Source organism: Vanellus vanellus, assembly GCF_965231255.1.
Source record: "Vanellus vanellus genome assembly, contig: HAP1_SCAFFOLD_132, whole genome shotgun sequence".
NCBI classification, from domain to species: Eukaryota; Metazoa; Chordata; class Aves; order Charadriiformes; family Charadriidae; genus Vanellus; species Vanellus vanellus.
In genome coordinates this window covers 415,472-431,755 of record NW_028126959.1, presented here as the reverse complement: position 1 = coordinate 431,755, position 16,284 = coordinate 415,472, and the positions used below count along the sequence as shown (strand labels likewise).

General features: G+C 51.9%; 1 protein-coding gene across 1 annotated transcript in view; it reads right to left on the bottom strand.

Moving 5' to 3' along the window:
* The window catches only part of LOC309685599 (electroneutral sodium bicarbonate exchanger 1-like), a gene marked incomplete at both ends in the record, with an annotated part of 30,026 nt that extends 15,077 nt beyond the window's left edge, over positions 1 to 14,949 (bottom strand). The window contains one exon of the mRNA XM_082501339.1: positions 14,905 to 14,949. Within this exon, the coding sequence (XP_082357465.1) occupies positions 14,905 to 14,949 (45 nt within the window). The remainder of the gene's footprint in view (positions 1 to 14,904) is intronic.
* Between the last annotated feature and the right edge of the window lie 1,335 nt (positions 14,950 to 16,284).

The window sequence follows — 16,284 nt, the reverse complement described above, 5'->3', positions numbered from 1 at the left end:
CGCCGATCTCCACCACCCTCCGTCCCTTCTTAGCAATGCGTCTACTCCCCTCCAGATTTACCGGAAAAAAACCTCAAAAACCCAAACCCCATCCTCAGAAAAGGCACGGGACAAAAGGGGCTTAATCAAATCGCTTTAAATGGCAATTTTAGTAAAATCATTACTTAAGTAAAACACCAATTTGAATTAAATCACAATTTAAGTAAAATCGCCACCGAAATAAAACCCCAATTTGAATTAAATCACTGTTTAAATTAAATCGCAACTTAGATACAATCACAATTGAAATAAAATCGCAATTTAAATACAATAGCGAGCTTGAGTGTGTTACAGGGGTGTCAGAGTGGGAATAAACGGAGCGATTTGGGCATCACAGCTCCCCAAATCCCCCCCGAGCAACATGGGGAAAGTCTGCTTCTCTCTCAGAAACCATTTTGGCTCCGTGCTCCCACCCACGATGCTAAACCTGCCCCCGGCAGGGCACAAAGCATCGTCCCCCCGCATCCTTCCCTGCTCTGGCGACATGCCACTGGGATTTTGGGAAGTCTCCCCCCCTTTTTGGGGGATGCGCAGACCCTCGGCACAGCCCTCCCACCTGTAACTCTTCCAGAAGTGTCATTTTGGGACGCTCCTCCTGCTTCATCCTCAAGTCGGTCACCGGTTTTGGGGGATAACTGAGCCTCCAGATCAATCAGAGGACCAAACCCTCCGACTGCAGCCCAGTGACTCCCAGTCTGCACCATCTCCAGCACATAAACAGCGACCGTTGCTGGGATCGGAATGTTCAGGGTGACCCCGGCAGTTATTTAAAGCTATACACCCCAATACTGATCCCGCTTGGAAAACTTAGCGGATGGGGAGAAACCTGCTCTGTTTTGAGGAAAAACTCTCCAGAATAGAGAAAAGGGGTGGAAACGCTGCATCTCGGCAGGGCAAAAGGTGTTACACAGTGTTTGGGTGTATTTGAAAGCCCAAACTGCCAAAAGACCACGTGAGGCACAAACCATTGGGGAAATGCCCGTTATGGGGCAGCCCTGATCTTCATCAACATTTCCTGCATCAAATCAGGGTGTTTCAGGGAGGTCTCCCTTCGGCACAGCCTCCGTCCCTTCGCGGCTTCCATAAACCCTCGTTAGCCAGACCAAGTCCTACGCCGTACGGAAATGTCCAGGGAAGCCCCATGTTTTACTCTCCTCGCTTCCGCCAGCTATCTCCAGCCCTACTTTATGTTCCGAGCGGAGCTAATCCCTCATTTCCAGCCTACAGATTCATTTGCTGTCATGAACTTCCTCCCCGGCGCTGCTCAGCACAAAGGTTGACAGCCCCGGCTCGCCCTGAAAGGTGACATGGGATGTAAAATAACACAGCGAAGGAGGGTGACAATGAGGTCTAATCCGTTAAAATCCCATCGGGATCCAAGCTCAGATCTCTGCTGCTTTTTTATTATTTAGTATTAAAGCTTCAGGCGCAAAGACAGGAGAAAGAAGCCAAGCGGGTCCGTGGCAAGACACTCCGAGAATCCCATCGCCCTTCCCCAGTTGTTGCAGCAGAAATCGCGGCAAACCTCGCACAGAGATGCCACCGAAGGAAACGGTGCCACTCAAAACCCTCTTTTTCCCGATTAAGACACCCAAATGGACTCAGAAAGGTTATTTCATTGAGGAAATCGCTGGAGGATTTAAGGATTTAATAAGTCTATGGGATCTGTGGACGCGTGGGCTTGGGATGGGATGGAGCAGGATGGAGAGATGCCTCCAGAAAGCAAATTATCCCATCCCAGGATGGGTACCAGCACTTGCAGACACTTCGCCTTCCCTCTTTGTCCTTCTCCGCTGCTGCCAGGCGCCTGGAAAACATCAAATCATCGAAACTGGGCTGGGAAAGGGGATGGCAAGCTCACTTTTGACTTTCGGAGCAGAGAGTGTTGTTCCCTCTCAAGAAAACTTCTCCAAATTATTATTTTGCTGCAGGGTTTTTTTTGTCCCAGCAGGAGAGAGAGGGACTTTTGACTGTCCTGCCTCAGTTTACCTGTCTCAGTGCAACTCCTCCAGTTAGAAAGAAAAATCTTTCCCTGGGGAAGCTTTGGTGTAATTGAGGATGAGGAAAAGCACAAAGCAGAGGTTCAGGTCCGGCTTTGAGTCCTCCCGGTGCCAGGGGAGGCCAAAAGCATCGCACGAGCAGGCAAACTTCCCATCTCAGCCCCCTCATTCCGTCACTCGCAAGCTGGACTGGCCACCAGCAGCAGGAGGGAGGATTGATGTAATTAATCTCGCGCAAAGTGTAATTAATAACACTGATCCCAGTGTTATAAGGGGATGAGGGGCCAAACTGGGGGAGCTGCTCTAGTGGTGGAGCAGGAGACCCCCCTCCTCGCCCCTCTCCATCTCCATCCTACCCAGACGAAGCCACCGGTCCTGTGGCTCCCTCCTTTGCTATCGTGGGGGTCAGCACCATCCCCTGCAGGGACCCCTCCGGCTCCTGAGCCAGGATTTGGGCTGTGACGGGGACTGGACCTGGGAGAGGACACATCTCCAGAGCCCCAAAGTGGGGCTGTGAGGGGGGACACACACGCAGGTCACAGCTGAGCATCACCAGGACGTGACCGTCTTCCCTTGCTGGCAGAGACGCAAATTCCTCTCAGTCTTTCCCGTGAGCTGTAATTTCAGGGCAGATTAATTAATTCCCCACCTCTCGTTTGCCCCCGAGAGCACCTCCTGCAGCTGGGTCCCATGGGTGCAGCGGGGGGGCGGACAGGCCCTCCCCCGGGCCAAGGAGATGCAGAAAGAGGGGGGGACCACCCAGCCACCTCCTGCCTGCACCCCAACACCGGGCGCATCCGTGCAAGCGCCCGGTGGGACAATAGCTGAGGTGACCGGGTGGCATGGGGCTCTGTGGGGACAGTGGCCTTTGTCCCCCTGCTCTGAAGGGCCACAGCATCACCAGGGGGTCACATCGAGATGCGGAGGAGGGGGGGTCTGGTGGGGAGACCCCCAACAGGCATTGCCCAGGTGCCTTCCTCCCCTCCTCACATCCCTCCCGCACCCAACTTGGGTACCCCTCGCCTCCCCCTTTGAGCCCCCACCCCTCTGCCTTGCAGATGCCTTGCTGATGCCTTACACCCCCTTTCAGCGGCCTGCTGTCCCCCCTCCTTGCACACCCCCAGCACCCTATTTTAGACACCTACCACCCTCCTTACCCCCTCCAACCTTGCAGATGCCCTTCACTCCCCTTTCCATGGCCCTCACAGCCCCTTGCAGATGCTTTGCCTCCCCCATTCACCCCCACCCCCTGCTCCCAACGTGTTTCCCCCCAGCCATGAGAAATGCCGCAGTGAGCAGCCATGGAGCATTCTCCAGCCACACCGTCGGCATGGCCCGCCCGGGGGTACCAGGCATCGCCCTCCCTGCCCTGGTGCCGCTGCCCCCCACCTGACAGCTGAGGATCCCATCGGCCCGTTGCTGCTGGTGGGCATGGCGGGGCTGGGGGGGAGATAATTGCTTGATAACGATACTCTTAAGACATCCAAACAAAACACAAACAAAAATCACTACGATCACAAAAATGAGTAGGTTTCACAATAGGCTTTGCAGCTGTCAGCTCAGGGCAAACTCAAAGCCATGCAAGATTTTGTTCAACCATCCGACTTCTATTGCCTCTCGTAGATTTCTGCCATCCAAGTAGAAAACAAATTAATTTTTCTTATTTTCTCTTTTGACTGATTCCCTGTCCAATCAATACACCAAGGAGGAGATCGCGTGTAATGCCATTCTCCGTGTTCTGCCGTCTTCCAAACTGAAGGGAACTGCATTCGAGAAAGTGCTCGAAAGCCCAGCAGTTATCGCCTCTGTTTTGGACCCGCGCTTCAAGGAGATGCAGTTTCTCAGCCCCAGCCTGAGAAGCGAGCTGCACCAGCCAGTGAGAACCACGCTGTTGTGGGTTTGCAACCACCAGTCCCCATCTGCCACCCAGTTTGGGGTGCCAAACTCAGATTCCAAAGCCACGGGCGCAGATGCCGGCAGCCAGCTGCCTGCTCGCAAGGACCCATGCGCCAGCGCCCCGTCTCAGAGTAGCTACGACATCCTTCTGGGGTAGGACCCGATGGAGAGCATGCCCGAGATCCACCAGCAACTGGAAAACTACATCCTGGAGCCCCTCTGCAAGCGCAGCACCAGCTGCTGCGCTGGTGGAAGAAGAACGAGCATCGCTTCCCGGCCGTGGGGCGGCTGAGCCGGCAGTACCTCGCCATCCCCGCCACCGCCCTCCTGCCAGACCAGGCCTTCGCTGCTGGGGAAAGCGCCCTGGAGCATCGGTGCACTGTCCTGGTGCCGGAGAATCTGGTCCAAATTCTGTTCTTGCATCCACATTCTGATTTTTTAGAATCAATGTGAAACAGCAACAAGACTTGGAACAGGAACTGGCACGTGGAGCCCTTCCCTGGGTCAGTGGGGGGTTAAATCGACCCGCGGGGTTTTGGACACCACAGTTAGATAGGGTGCCGGGTATTTTTCCCAAACTCCCGCCTTTTTGGCATCGCTTGGGCAGCACCGGCAGTGAGGAGCAGGCTTAGGGAAGAGGTGTGAACACGCCGATGCCTCTTCTGACTTTTAGGGTAGTTTTTTTATAAATACAAGTGATGGGAAACAAAAGGAGAATGTTCGTACCCGCTCTGCAAAGCGGGCGCTTCGGGGAAAGAAGTTTACCATGGCCCAGACCTGAAGATCAATACTTTAAAGACAAAACAGAACCAAAATACAGATTTGCTTCAACCGGGCGGGAATATTCAGCCACACAAAAAAAAAACCAAACCAAACCAAAACAAAACAAAAAAAAAAAAACAAACAAAAAACCAAAGCCATGAAAATCAGGTGGCCTGGCAACGAAAAGTAAACCTTTTCTCCCTCCTGGTACACCGCCAGCAGAGACCAGCCCCCTTCTTTAGATGTCATTCCCTGAACTAACCCAACCACCATTGTCACTGCCAAACGCTGCGTTATTTGTGCAAACAAAGACCGATGGGCGCTACAGCGCAGCACGAAAGGCCAACGCCGACTCTGGCAAATAACCAAGAGGCCTCGCAGACATCCAATGCCTTCACCCGCCCCAATCCTGCTGCCGGCTTTGTCATGGCAGTGCCGCTGCGCTCTCCGGTGGGAAAACCAACCCGGGAACAGCACTGTGTGGCGCAGGCCCAGGTTCTCCTTTGCTTCGCACCACCAACCGCACAGAACGGGTTTTGACGGCTTCGATTATTTCTGGCTCAAACCCAGCAAGAGCAGCCCCAGGACTTGAACGTTCAACAGCTCAATTTAATAAATTGAGGAGAACACATAAAAAAAAAAACCTTACTCCTCTCAGAAGAACAACAAACCTTACTCCTATCAGAACAACACTAAAGCCTAAAACTAAGAGCTAAAAGATGCCTAACTAAGACCGAAAATCTACACGTCACTATCACCTAAGGGGGAAACACTATTAAATACAATACCTTATTCTCTGCTGTTCTTATCTTCTGGGTCTTTCTGGAGCGGGGGTGACCTCGTGGTGGTGGACCCTCCGCAGAGCTCAGGCGCTGCTGGAGGCGAGAGATGGTGGGTGGGGTTTTCTTAGTGGTGGAAAGGGACCTGGTTGCTGGGCTGCACCGGCAGTTGCCCAGTTGCCAACGGGAGGAGGTCACCCTCTGGGCTTCTGCCGGCTTCGCCGCCCTTTGAAGACGTCCCCAGGGCCTTCCGATCCTCCCGTGGGCGATGGTATTTCACATGCGCGTTCCTCCCGTTGACTGTCCCAAACACCCTGGAAGGGAAAAAACAAACGGGGATTTTTAACTCCTTTTCTAAGAAAAAAAAATTTGTTAGACGACGTTTCATTACTTCTAATTTTGTGAGTTTCTTGTGCGTTTTGCTGCGTGGTGCCACACAGTCTCTGCCGGTACCCCCGGCTGGGTGGGACCTCGTTGGTTAAACACGGCAGATCATTGGGGATTAAAATAGGAGAATTAACATCACGATGGATCAAAATCGGGTCGGACTGAAACTCGAGTGGCTCTGCGTGGCACGAGCAATGTCGCTTGGCACGAGCGACTGCAGCGCGGGAGACCTCGGGCCGCAAACCGCAAGAAGGAACTTCAGTGGAACCTTTTTCTCAGCCAAACAAAGGAGAAACGCTGGGATTCTCGCCCAAGGAGATGAACCGCCCCGAGCCTGTAATGGGAGGAAAGGGCCTTCAAAGAGAGAGAGAGAAACCGTTGTGGCTGCAGTCAGCGGGAGACGGAGGAGCCCCGAGTGCAGGGGAGACGGGAGGAGGATGGAACTGAGCAGGAACAATCCCGACAGGTTCGTTGCTCCTACAAGCGCAGAGGAAAAGAGGCTATTAAACAAATGGTGGTGACAACACGTGGCCATGTGCGGCATGGGACAGGTGCCCCAACACCTCAGGGAAGAGACCGTGAGGCGTTCAAAGGCACAGGAAAACACAGCGGTTTCAGCTAAAAGTCCAACAAAAGCAGCAGGTGGTGGCGGGACAGTGGGAATCCTCCAGCTGCCCTTAGTTCTGCTCCCCCCCAGCCATCTCTGAGAGTTTCCATCTGTTTGAGCCCAAAGCAGTGAGTTTCAAGAAGAAAAAGCGAGCAGCTCACCTTCCACACTGCCCGCAGGGAAACCCAGCTGCATCGCCTGCGCCTCCAACCCCGCGCGGAGCGTCCCCGGGATGGCGGGAGGGACTGCCTGTGCCACGGGGCGTCTTTTCGCTGCTCTTCTGCTTCTTGGTGGGCCCAAGCCGGCGCCTCTTCTTTGGGCTGCAACCAGCCTGTAAACCAGACAGCTTGTGCTCATTTCTCCTGCTCCTCAGCAAGGGGGACAGCTAAAGCGAAAAACTGGCTGGAAACATCCCCAAACGGCCCAGGCAGTGAGGGGTTTATTTGTGTGCTGGGTGGAACGCGTTCTATCAGCCCCAGCCTGCCCCGCTGAGCTCCTCCAAATGCTAAAACAGCCAAAACAATGCTGAAATTCGACGGGGAGGATGGGGTGCAAAGACAGATGGTGAAAGAAAAAACATATTATTTCTACTGTCCTCAGCAGAACAGTAGAATTACAGAGAACTGAAGTGACATGCTTACCCAGTGGCTGCCATCAAAAAAAACCCCTAAATAATATGTATTTCTGTGAGCCACATTTCTGCTTCCTGGCAAGGAACATTTTGGCAAGACCCACACAGAGGCGGATCACCGGCAGTTCCTGTGACGGAGCACTGGGACGTCATGAAACATCCCCGAAAATAATCAGAAGCAAGTTTAATGCGAAGGGGATCGTTTCCCAGAGCCCGAGACAATGCGTCCATGGGGCATCTCGCACCCACCCCCGGCAGTTCTCTTACCTTCTCTTCAGCCGCCTCCACCTCATCCGTGCCTCGCTGGAGCCTTTTGGCTGTCTGTCCTGGTCGGGTGGCGCCAAACCTGACGTGTTTTTTCCAGGTGTAGTAATATTCCACACACTGGGCCACGGTCTTCGTCTGAATCTGTCAGGAAAAAACCAGAAGCGATCGATGAGGGAAATACTGCAGGAAAACACTGAAGGCACAGACCCACAACAAATCTATCCAGTGCTCTTTGTCTGTCCCCCCCTCTGTCTGCAGTCCCCACAGCACAATGAACAGGTGAGATCAGGCCGAAAACGAGCCCCCTTCTTCTGAAAGGGCCGTAAAGAAGCCTTGGGAGGGCAGAACTGTACGTTATACGCCGATGGTCAGCGGAATGTGTCATTATTCTTTTAATATTTCCCATATTTTGTACCGGAGAGATTCAATTTCTTTGGTAATTACACATTAGGAAAATTATGTTTCGTACCGGTGTCTTTTTAGCATGAAGCTGCATCCCAAGGACAGGATTCCGACACGCCGTTCAAAAGATGACTTTTCTGGGTTAAAACTCCCCTCCACACTAACAACCCGCAACCCGCCTTGGTCTAACGGCTTTACCTTCTTCTGGATCAGGTGGAAATTCTTCTTATGCACATAAAAAGCCTCTTTAAACAACTGCTCCTCCAGGGGCGTCCAAGTGTCTGAGCCTGGGAAGAAACAGCCACGTGCAAATGATTAGACCACTCGCAGCCTACCTGAAATCCGCACAAGTTATTCATCACACATCCACATCTCTCCTCCTGTGGAAAGTGATTAGCCAATGCCGCAGGGAGTTCGTTAGCACGAGCAGTTATGGCTGCCAGCAGAGCTGCCGTGAAGCCGGCATGCAAAAGGAGGAGCGTACAGCAGCGTGGGGCATCACTGTACAGGACAGCAATGGGCTGGAACACAGGGACAAGGCACTCCCCATGCCAAAAGACCCCCGGAACAGATTAAAACAACTATTTTCCCTGCCCCGAAGAACATGAACCGTTGCTCGCACGTTTTTAAAAATCACTTCTTTCAATCAGAACAAAGGGAACGGCAGTACCCGCTCGCATTCCTGGAGAAGCAACAAGCTCTGCTTCCACTTTACCTGCGTAATGATAATCAGCCAGGGGATGGGATTCAGGTCGCTGAGGTGCCCCAGACTGCAACATCTCCAGACCCTCCTGCAGGAGTTCAGAGAACAAGACTTAGATTCCCCCTCAGGAGGGACCTCAACTCTTCAGCCCACTGTGGGAACACGGTGCTCAGTCGATGCTCAGAAACAGCGCGTCGGGGTCACCTCCGCCCACGGCAGTCGATGGGAATATTTCCTCAATCCACACTGATGTGTTTTAAGAAACCAGAACCTGCGCAGATCTCCAGGGACCAAGCTGTGGCACCCCAACAGCCATTGCTTGCTGCTGGAGTCCTTCTGGGCTCGTCCCTGCTGCAGGCAGAGCTGCCTGCAGGAGTAGGAGGACTTCTATTCTCCAAATTGTCACAGAATTGACAAGAGACACAACAAGCTCTCATTGATACACAGGGTCTGTCATCCCACAAGACCTTAATGCAGAGGGCGGCCAACAGGCAGCACGCAAGAACTCTGCCCCTTTAGCAAAGGGACTGGAGCCTGTGGAACAGAAAACTCAGGAGCGACTCCCAGCTCACCCCAGTAACAAAGGCTGTCCTAGTCCGGTAGGAATTCGAAAATAGCTGCTTCTTACCAGAGCTTCATGCAGGCGGTGCAAGGCGTGCTCCAGGTTGCCTCTTCCCCCCGGCACCATATTGGAGCAGGCGAAATTGAGCAGATTTGTCACTAGAAATGCAACAAAAACCAACAGAAAGTCAGTTCCCATCAAGAAAGAGGAAAAGATACAATACAAGGCCGAGGGCAAACAGAGCAGACAGACTGGAGACCCAGAAAAGGCACCAAAAAAAAGGCAGGTTATCAGGTATCGCTCTCTCTCCCTTCAGAGCAGCTTTGGGACCAGAAGCTCCAGAGACAGATCTCCCCTCTACCAGTCGCTGCAGTTGAGGTGGGACAGCTACAAACACCCCTGACCGTCTCTCCCAGAGGACGCGACTCAGAGCACCACCGGTTATCTGTTCACTGTCCCATCAGATCTGAGCACCCTCGGGTGCTACCAGCCACGAAGGCAGTCAATGAAAGGAGGGAGAGGGTCCCAACAGACAAACAGCTGCTGTGAAAATGTGCAGTTTTCGACCCTTAGTATCTCGGGGGGGAACTGACAAGAAAAACGTTAAGAGAAACCTCTGTCCTGTGTTTCCGGGTTTGTTGCGATGTCTCCCCAGGGCTTCCACACTAGCGACGCTCCCTCCTCCTCCTCTTCCAACCGGGATCTCTCCTGCAGGTCTGGGATCTCTGCCTGAAAGTCGCTGCCAATGTTGACGTGTCTGAAATTGTTAAGGCAGAGGAGGTGAGAAAGCAGAGCTGGGAACAGCACGATAGCACGCACCCGCTTCAAAGGAGGGGATGTGTCAGGTACGGCAGTTATTTCCCAGCACAGCATCACCAACTGCCCTCTAACAACTCCCACAGCCCCTTCTCGCCACCAACAGCATTACCGTTCCACCACGTGAGCCCTTTTGCGCCCCATCGGGCAAGAAAATTGCCGCTTCCTTCCTCAAAACCCTGAGCAAACTGGCAAAGTTCACTCCAAGAGCCACAGCCAGCAGCAGAAGAGCTGCGACGGTGGGCCAAGACCACCGTCGGAATGTTGTGTAGAAGGCGGGAGGCCGGCAACCGGCATCATGAGGTCAGCCTGAGTGGCAAGCCCAGCCTGGGCTAGCACTGGCCATTTCTGGCCAGCACAGGGGTATACTCCAGCCAAAAATAACCCTCCATTACCCTCCGCAGTGCTGTGGGGCAGTGGGAGAAGTGGCCGAGCCACAGGGAGAAGGTCAACGGCAACAGTGAGGGCTGGCAGAGCCCCGGCGCCGAACCAACCACGCACCCACTCCTCAGCCCCCTTTCCCCAGGGTTTGCGGTTATTCTGATCGCTGGGCCGGAACTCACGGCCCAATGCGGATTTTAGAGTTAACCTTCATTGGCCAAAACACAAAGTCCCCGTCCATTCTGCCCGAAAGATATATGAAAAAACCCGCTCACGGTAAAAATCATTGAGACCATCCTTTAGCCTTCTTCGCCACCCTCATCATTGAACACCGCTCCCCATTCTCCCAGAATGTCCCTCCTTTCGGGGAAATCTCTCACTGGACACGGAAGGTGTGGAGATGGACCCTCCGGATCTCCTGGCACAGCTGCCCCTCACCTGGGTTACAGTCGGCCCCGCAGGGATTGAGCCATTCAGGGCTTTTTCCAAGCCAAAGCCAGGAGCGGAGCAAAAGCCCGGTGGGCTGTTTCCATCCCCTCTGCCACAAAAGCAATCCCAAAGGAGAAAGGCACATCCTTTTTCACTTTTCCAGACTTTCTTTGCAAGGCACGAGTCTTTTAACAATATAGTTTAATCACCGTCAACATTAGATCCGCGCTTGCATTCACTCAGTAGAGCTCACTGCCTGTCTAGCTGGGAAATCTCTGCTGCTCAATTAGCGGCAAAAGATGGGAACTGGAGAAAAATCCCCAGCGGGACATCAATCCCTGGCGTTATCACGATACAGCCTGAAATAAGAGATGCGGTTAAGATCCATTCTCCTTCCAGCGACTACGTGAATTGCACCCATTGACAAATACGTATAAATATTTGTTTCAAAGTTACAGATGTCGCTTTTTAATTGCGACACCAAAAAGGAATGACCTGCATTAAAAGTTCCAGGAGCGTTTTCTTCCCATACCGTGCTGGAATTTCTGAAAAATCCCGTTTCCTGCACAGAATAACACATCGTTTGTGGATAAGAAATAGCGAACTCAGCGTTTGGGGAAGGTGAGCTCCAAAGTGCTGAGGATTCATCTCTCCATTTGCAGGAGGAAGATAGCAAAGGCAGTCAAAGCTTCCCAGCGCAGCATCCTTACTGCCTGCCTGTTCCTATAGCCCGGGAGATCCTTGGAGACTTCCCACAGGGAAAGGGAGGAGGGGGCTGACCACCAAGGCCGGCTGGACCACGTAATGATTGTCACCACATTCGTTTCTTGCCAAAGAACGATGAAATTCATCCATCTGAACAAGACAGCAGGTCCCTTCCCTGCCATGGTTCCAGCGCTGGAGGAAAGGTGCCTCTCCCGAGGCTGCATTGGCATGGCACTGCTACACAGAAGGACAGAGATTTTTAAATCTCTTTATTTCTTCCAGGGAAAAACTTGCTTTCTCACTCAGTAAAGGACAAGCTCCCCAGGCCGGGCAGGAAGGCAGCACAGCCACGATTTACTTACAGAGAAAGGACCAGAAGGGTGTGCGGTCCCTGCGCCCGAGGAAAGCGGCCATTGCCAAAGCAGAGGGCAGGACGTGTCTCATCTTCAGCAGAGAGAACCGAGTCACAGAGTCACTCTAAAAAAAAAAGAATTAACCACAAAATTAGCTAATGGTTTCCTAAACCTAAACTCAGGCCCTGTCTCCATGATTATAATACAATAATGGTCTTAACAGGCAGGCAGCTCACCAGGAATGAGATGGAGAGTGACCCCCATATTCCCCTGGAAACCCTTCGGCCAGGCAAGACCCTGAACACCCTCCCAGATTGTCGGTTCTTTACCTCCACGAGGAACTTGTGGCCTTTTATTGTCATATTGGGTAACCAGAACAAGCCCCGCCATTCCTTATTCCAGCCTTAACAGCCTTCAGCGTTTCACTCCGGTCACCTCCCTGTCCCACTTCCGTCCCTGCACAATTTTTAAGATGGCGACTCAGAAATTAGGTCTTCTGGTTCTCATTGAAACACGCATTAATTCATACAACCAAAAGCTAGGCAAATGAAAAGGCCATAGAATCAGTGAGGTTGGAAGGGACCTTTAAGATCATCAAGTCCAACCATTAACCTACCCTGATAAAAACACCACCACTCCTAAACCATGTCCCTAAGCAGCTCATCTACCCTTTTCTTAAACACCTCCAGGGATGGTGAATCCACCACCTCTCTGGGCAGCTTATTCCAATGTTTAATAACCCTTTCAGTGAAAAAATGCTTCCTAACATCTAATCTAAACCGGCCCTGACATAACTTGAACCCATTTCCTCTTGTCCTATCACTTGTCGCCAGGGAGAAGAGGTCGGCTCCCATCTCTCTAAAACCTCCTTTCAGGTAGTTGTAGAGGGTGATAAGGTCTCCCCTCAGCCTCCTCTTCTCCAGGCTAAACAACCCCAGATCCCTCAGTCGTTCCTCATAAGGTTTGTCCTCCAATGTTAAACCTCAGCCCCCAGGGAAAAGAAATGTGCCCGACGAGGGGCTAAAAGGCACTCTGGCAAACCACCCCCCTCTCCAAACTGCAGTTTGCTCTAGGAAACTGACAAGTTTTCTTCCTCTGCGGCCTTAGTGAGGCTGTAGATTTTTCCACCCTGCAGGGAAAGAAACAATCCTCAAAAACAGATGTTATTCTGCCTGCAAGGAAAGCTTTAAAATAGGCATTCTGCCTTTAAAAAAAGAAAAATAAACGGAACATCTGAGCTGGTTTCTCCATGAAAATAACACTTTGCACTTGCACAGCAAAGCAACGCTCATTAACCAATCTCATAAAGCTTCGAAGGCATTAAGAAACACTCCCAGTAACACACATGCGAAGAGGAATCCCCATTTACGCACCCCGGCTATATCAAACCGCACTATTTCCCTCACAAGCTGTGATGGAAATGGGCCACGCTCCCATTCCTTGGCTCCAGAGCTCCGGCAATGCCGGGATCATGCCGACACAGCTGCTGTGGGCATCAGCTCTGCTAACACCCCGCTGACGGGCCAGCGACAGGAATCTGGGAGCAGGAAGGGGATTGTACCACCCAGGCTCCCCAAAATCCCACGCAGGTAAGAGGAATACAAATCTCAGGCTCCCCTAAGCCAACACATTTCTCACCGTGACTGCTGCACTAACACCCAGAGCAGTTTTTAAGCAGCACGCACCGGGTTTAACCTCTGCACTTGAGAAATACCCTGCCCTGAGGGCTGCCGGTCCCCTCGGCCCATTGCAGGAGGCAGCAGCAAACCCCTCCAGACAGGGCAAGAGGTGCTTGTAAGAGTGACATCCAGCTAATAACCAAAAAGCACTTAAACCAACCCCAAACTGTGGAGACATTTAGTCTCGGGCCAGCAGCAGCATGTTGCTCAGTAAGGCACGCTTCCACAACTCCCCTCAATTAACCGTCACCTCCAGAGCCCGATCTGTGAAGGTGAGAAGTTCCTTTAGGTTGACTCTTGACGTCCCTTTCCCTCCCACAGGCAACAAGACCCCAAGTATTGCCACTTGAGAGTGTGGTTCCCCTTCCATGGGCACCCAGCTCGCTCTGCAGTTTTGGATTATCACCGACCTTCAACGTAACAAATTTTACCATTTTTCCACCCCTCTTTCTTGGGAAAAGACAGAGGGAATGAGACAACTCCAAACCGCTCTCTTTTATTTGATCTGCAGCGATTTGACCTGGTATTTGATCTGCAGCAACCTGACAACCCCAGCACTTCCCGCTGGATTAGGCTTTGGGAAACAATTCAAGGGTCCCAACTACAAGTAAGGACCACGCGTAAGGAACGAGCTGTTACTAATTGGCGAATCAGTAAAAACACCAGCCCCAATCATGAGGAGAAAGTCTCATTTTTCAGTCATGGATTTTCATGTGTTTTGTTTTCAGGCCACCCAAAGAGCGCGCGCTTTTATAGCCATCAGCAATTAAGTTCTCTGTCCCCTCCAGAAAAGCCTTTTCCTAAAGGCGCTCTCCTCCCAAGGTCAGACCCACAAAAAGAAGCCCTCTCTGCTTAATCCATTTCACAGAGACTTTCAAATGCAAAATAGAATTGAACAGGACATCTTTTCCCCGCTTCCGGGAAAGCCAGTAACAGAGACCTTGGCAACATATTTAGCAAATCTATCATTGTAATGCCTTTGCATTGCCCATTTCCACCTGGAGAGCAGGCTGAAAGGACTCTCATAAAAGAAAAAAAAACAAACCATCCACAAAACATATTCCTGTCTAGGAGGTAATTTTATGAAAATAGGACAGAAGTGAAATTCCTGTGAAACAGAGGGGTTATGATTGTTACCATCTTCTTCAGCCTTAACGATTTGAACGTCTTTTTACAGGTACAAGGCAACAAGAAACATTCTCAAGGTGCAAAAAAAAAATACAACTAGTCACCTCTTTACCCCAAAGATCTTTTCACCACACGGATTCCACCACCAATACACAGCTGCTAAATATCCCCAGCTGCTGCCGATCCGTAAGAAACCCTTCAAAATAAAAGAGAACGCCGAGCCCGGCACGCTGACGGTGCTGCCAGGGCTGTGAGTCAGAGCTGGACATAGTCGCAGCCCCTGAGGTTGAAATCAGCCCCATGTTTAGGCACAATGCGGGGTTTTAAGCCTCGCTACAAACCAGCCCCCTGCTTCTCAAGAAAAACAGGGAGATTCACCTTGAAATAAACCACTTTCTTGATGCCGCATGGGCGCTGGTCCATGGCCGCTGCCGCCCTTAGGGCCAGTTCCATGGGGCTTCGCTTGACCTGGAGCAGAACTCGAGGGCGTGAGGACAACGAGCCCCCTACACAAAATCTGAAAAAAGGAAAAGTTCAATAAGATTTGCTCTTACTCACCCACTGTAATAAGTAATTTAGCAAAAGAATTTTGCTTCAGCTAAAATGGATGTGTGTTCGCTATGGCTTCAGCTAAAGATGGGTATATGCTTGCTATGCGTTTGATAGATGTGTGCTCGCTATGGCTTCAGCTAAAGATAGTTATGTGCTTGCTATGCGCTTGGGAAAGGGGATAGTGTTAGATAGGGTATCAGACGAAACCAACAGTTGGAGGCACCGAACCATTGCAAAACAAAGGGTGGTGTCTCTAGCTAAGATAACCACAGAAGTGTAAGGAGTGAAGAAGCCACAAGAAGGACATGGTGATAAAGACTTTGGCCCTCCCTCCATGGACTATCAGGAAGACCCCAGAGGAAGCATGCCGCCTGGGAAGGGGGCATGTTGCATTCCCAGAACTCATTGACTATGTATTTGGGGGCATGTTGCATTCCCAGAACTCATCGATTATGTATTTGGGGGTGGGTCGCGTTCCAAAAACTCATTGACTATGCAAACTATGTTCCAAGAAGAAACATGAATAATTATAAGGAATATGAAATAAAAACAAGCGGTTGTAAAGGGAAAAATGAGACACAGGAGGAGAAATCCCCTGTGTAACTCCCAGCGCTGCAATAAATATTCTTTGCTCCACCGAATTTGCCCCGGACTAAAATTCAATACAGTGAGCGCGTTTCTCACACCCACCAAAGCCTAACCACTACAACTGGCCCTTTCACAACCAGGCCTGATCGCAGAAGAAAACTGAAATATCCCAATTCCCAGTTCACACACAAGGCGTGGAGCTGCCCAGACCCCACGTGTGGGCTGGGGAGATGGGGGGCTCTTCTTCTCAAAACCCGCAGGAAGAGAAAGGGCAGGAGTGTTTTCCCAGCCCTGGAAGAGGTGTGGGGAGAAGGTGGGAGGGAGGAAAAGGCTGCCCAGGAGTGGGGTAGGGGGAAGGAGAGGGCTCCATCCATGGGGGAAACGCTGTTCCTGGCCACACAGGCAGCTGTGGGACCACCCTGGGGATGGATTTGGGGGCTCTCCCTGAGGGAAACCCCATTCCCGGACACACAGGAGGCTGTGGGGCCGCCCAGGGGACAGATCTGAGGGCTCTCCCTGAGGAGAGCCTGTGGGGAGGAGGGAGACGGGGGCCGCCCCAGGGCCGGGGCCACTCCTGGAAGGGGGGGGGGGGGATCTCCAGCCGCCCACGCGGGGCTG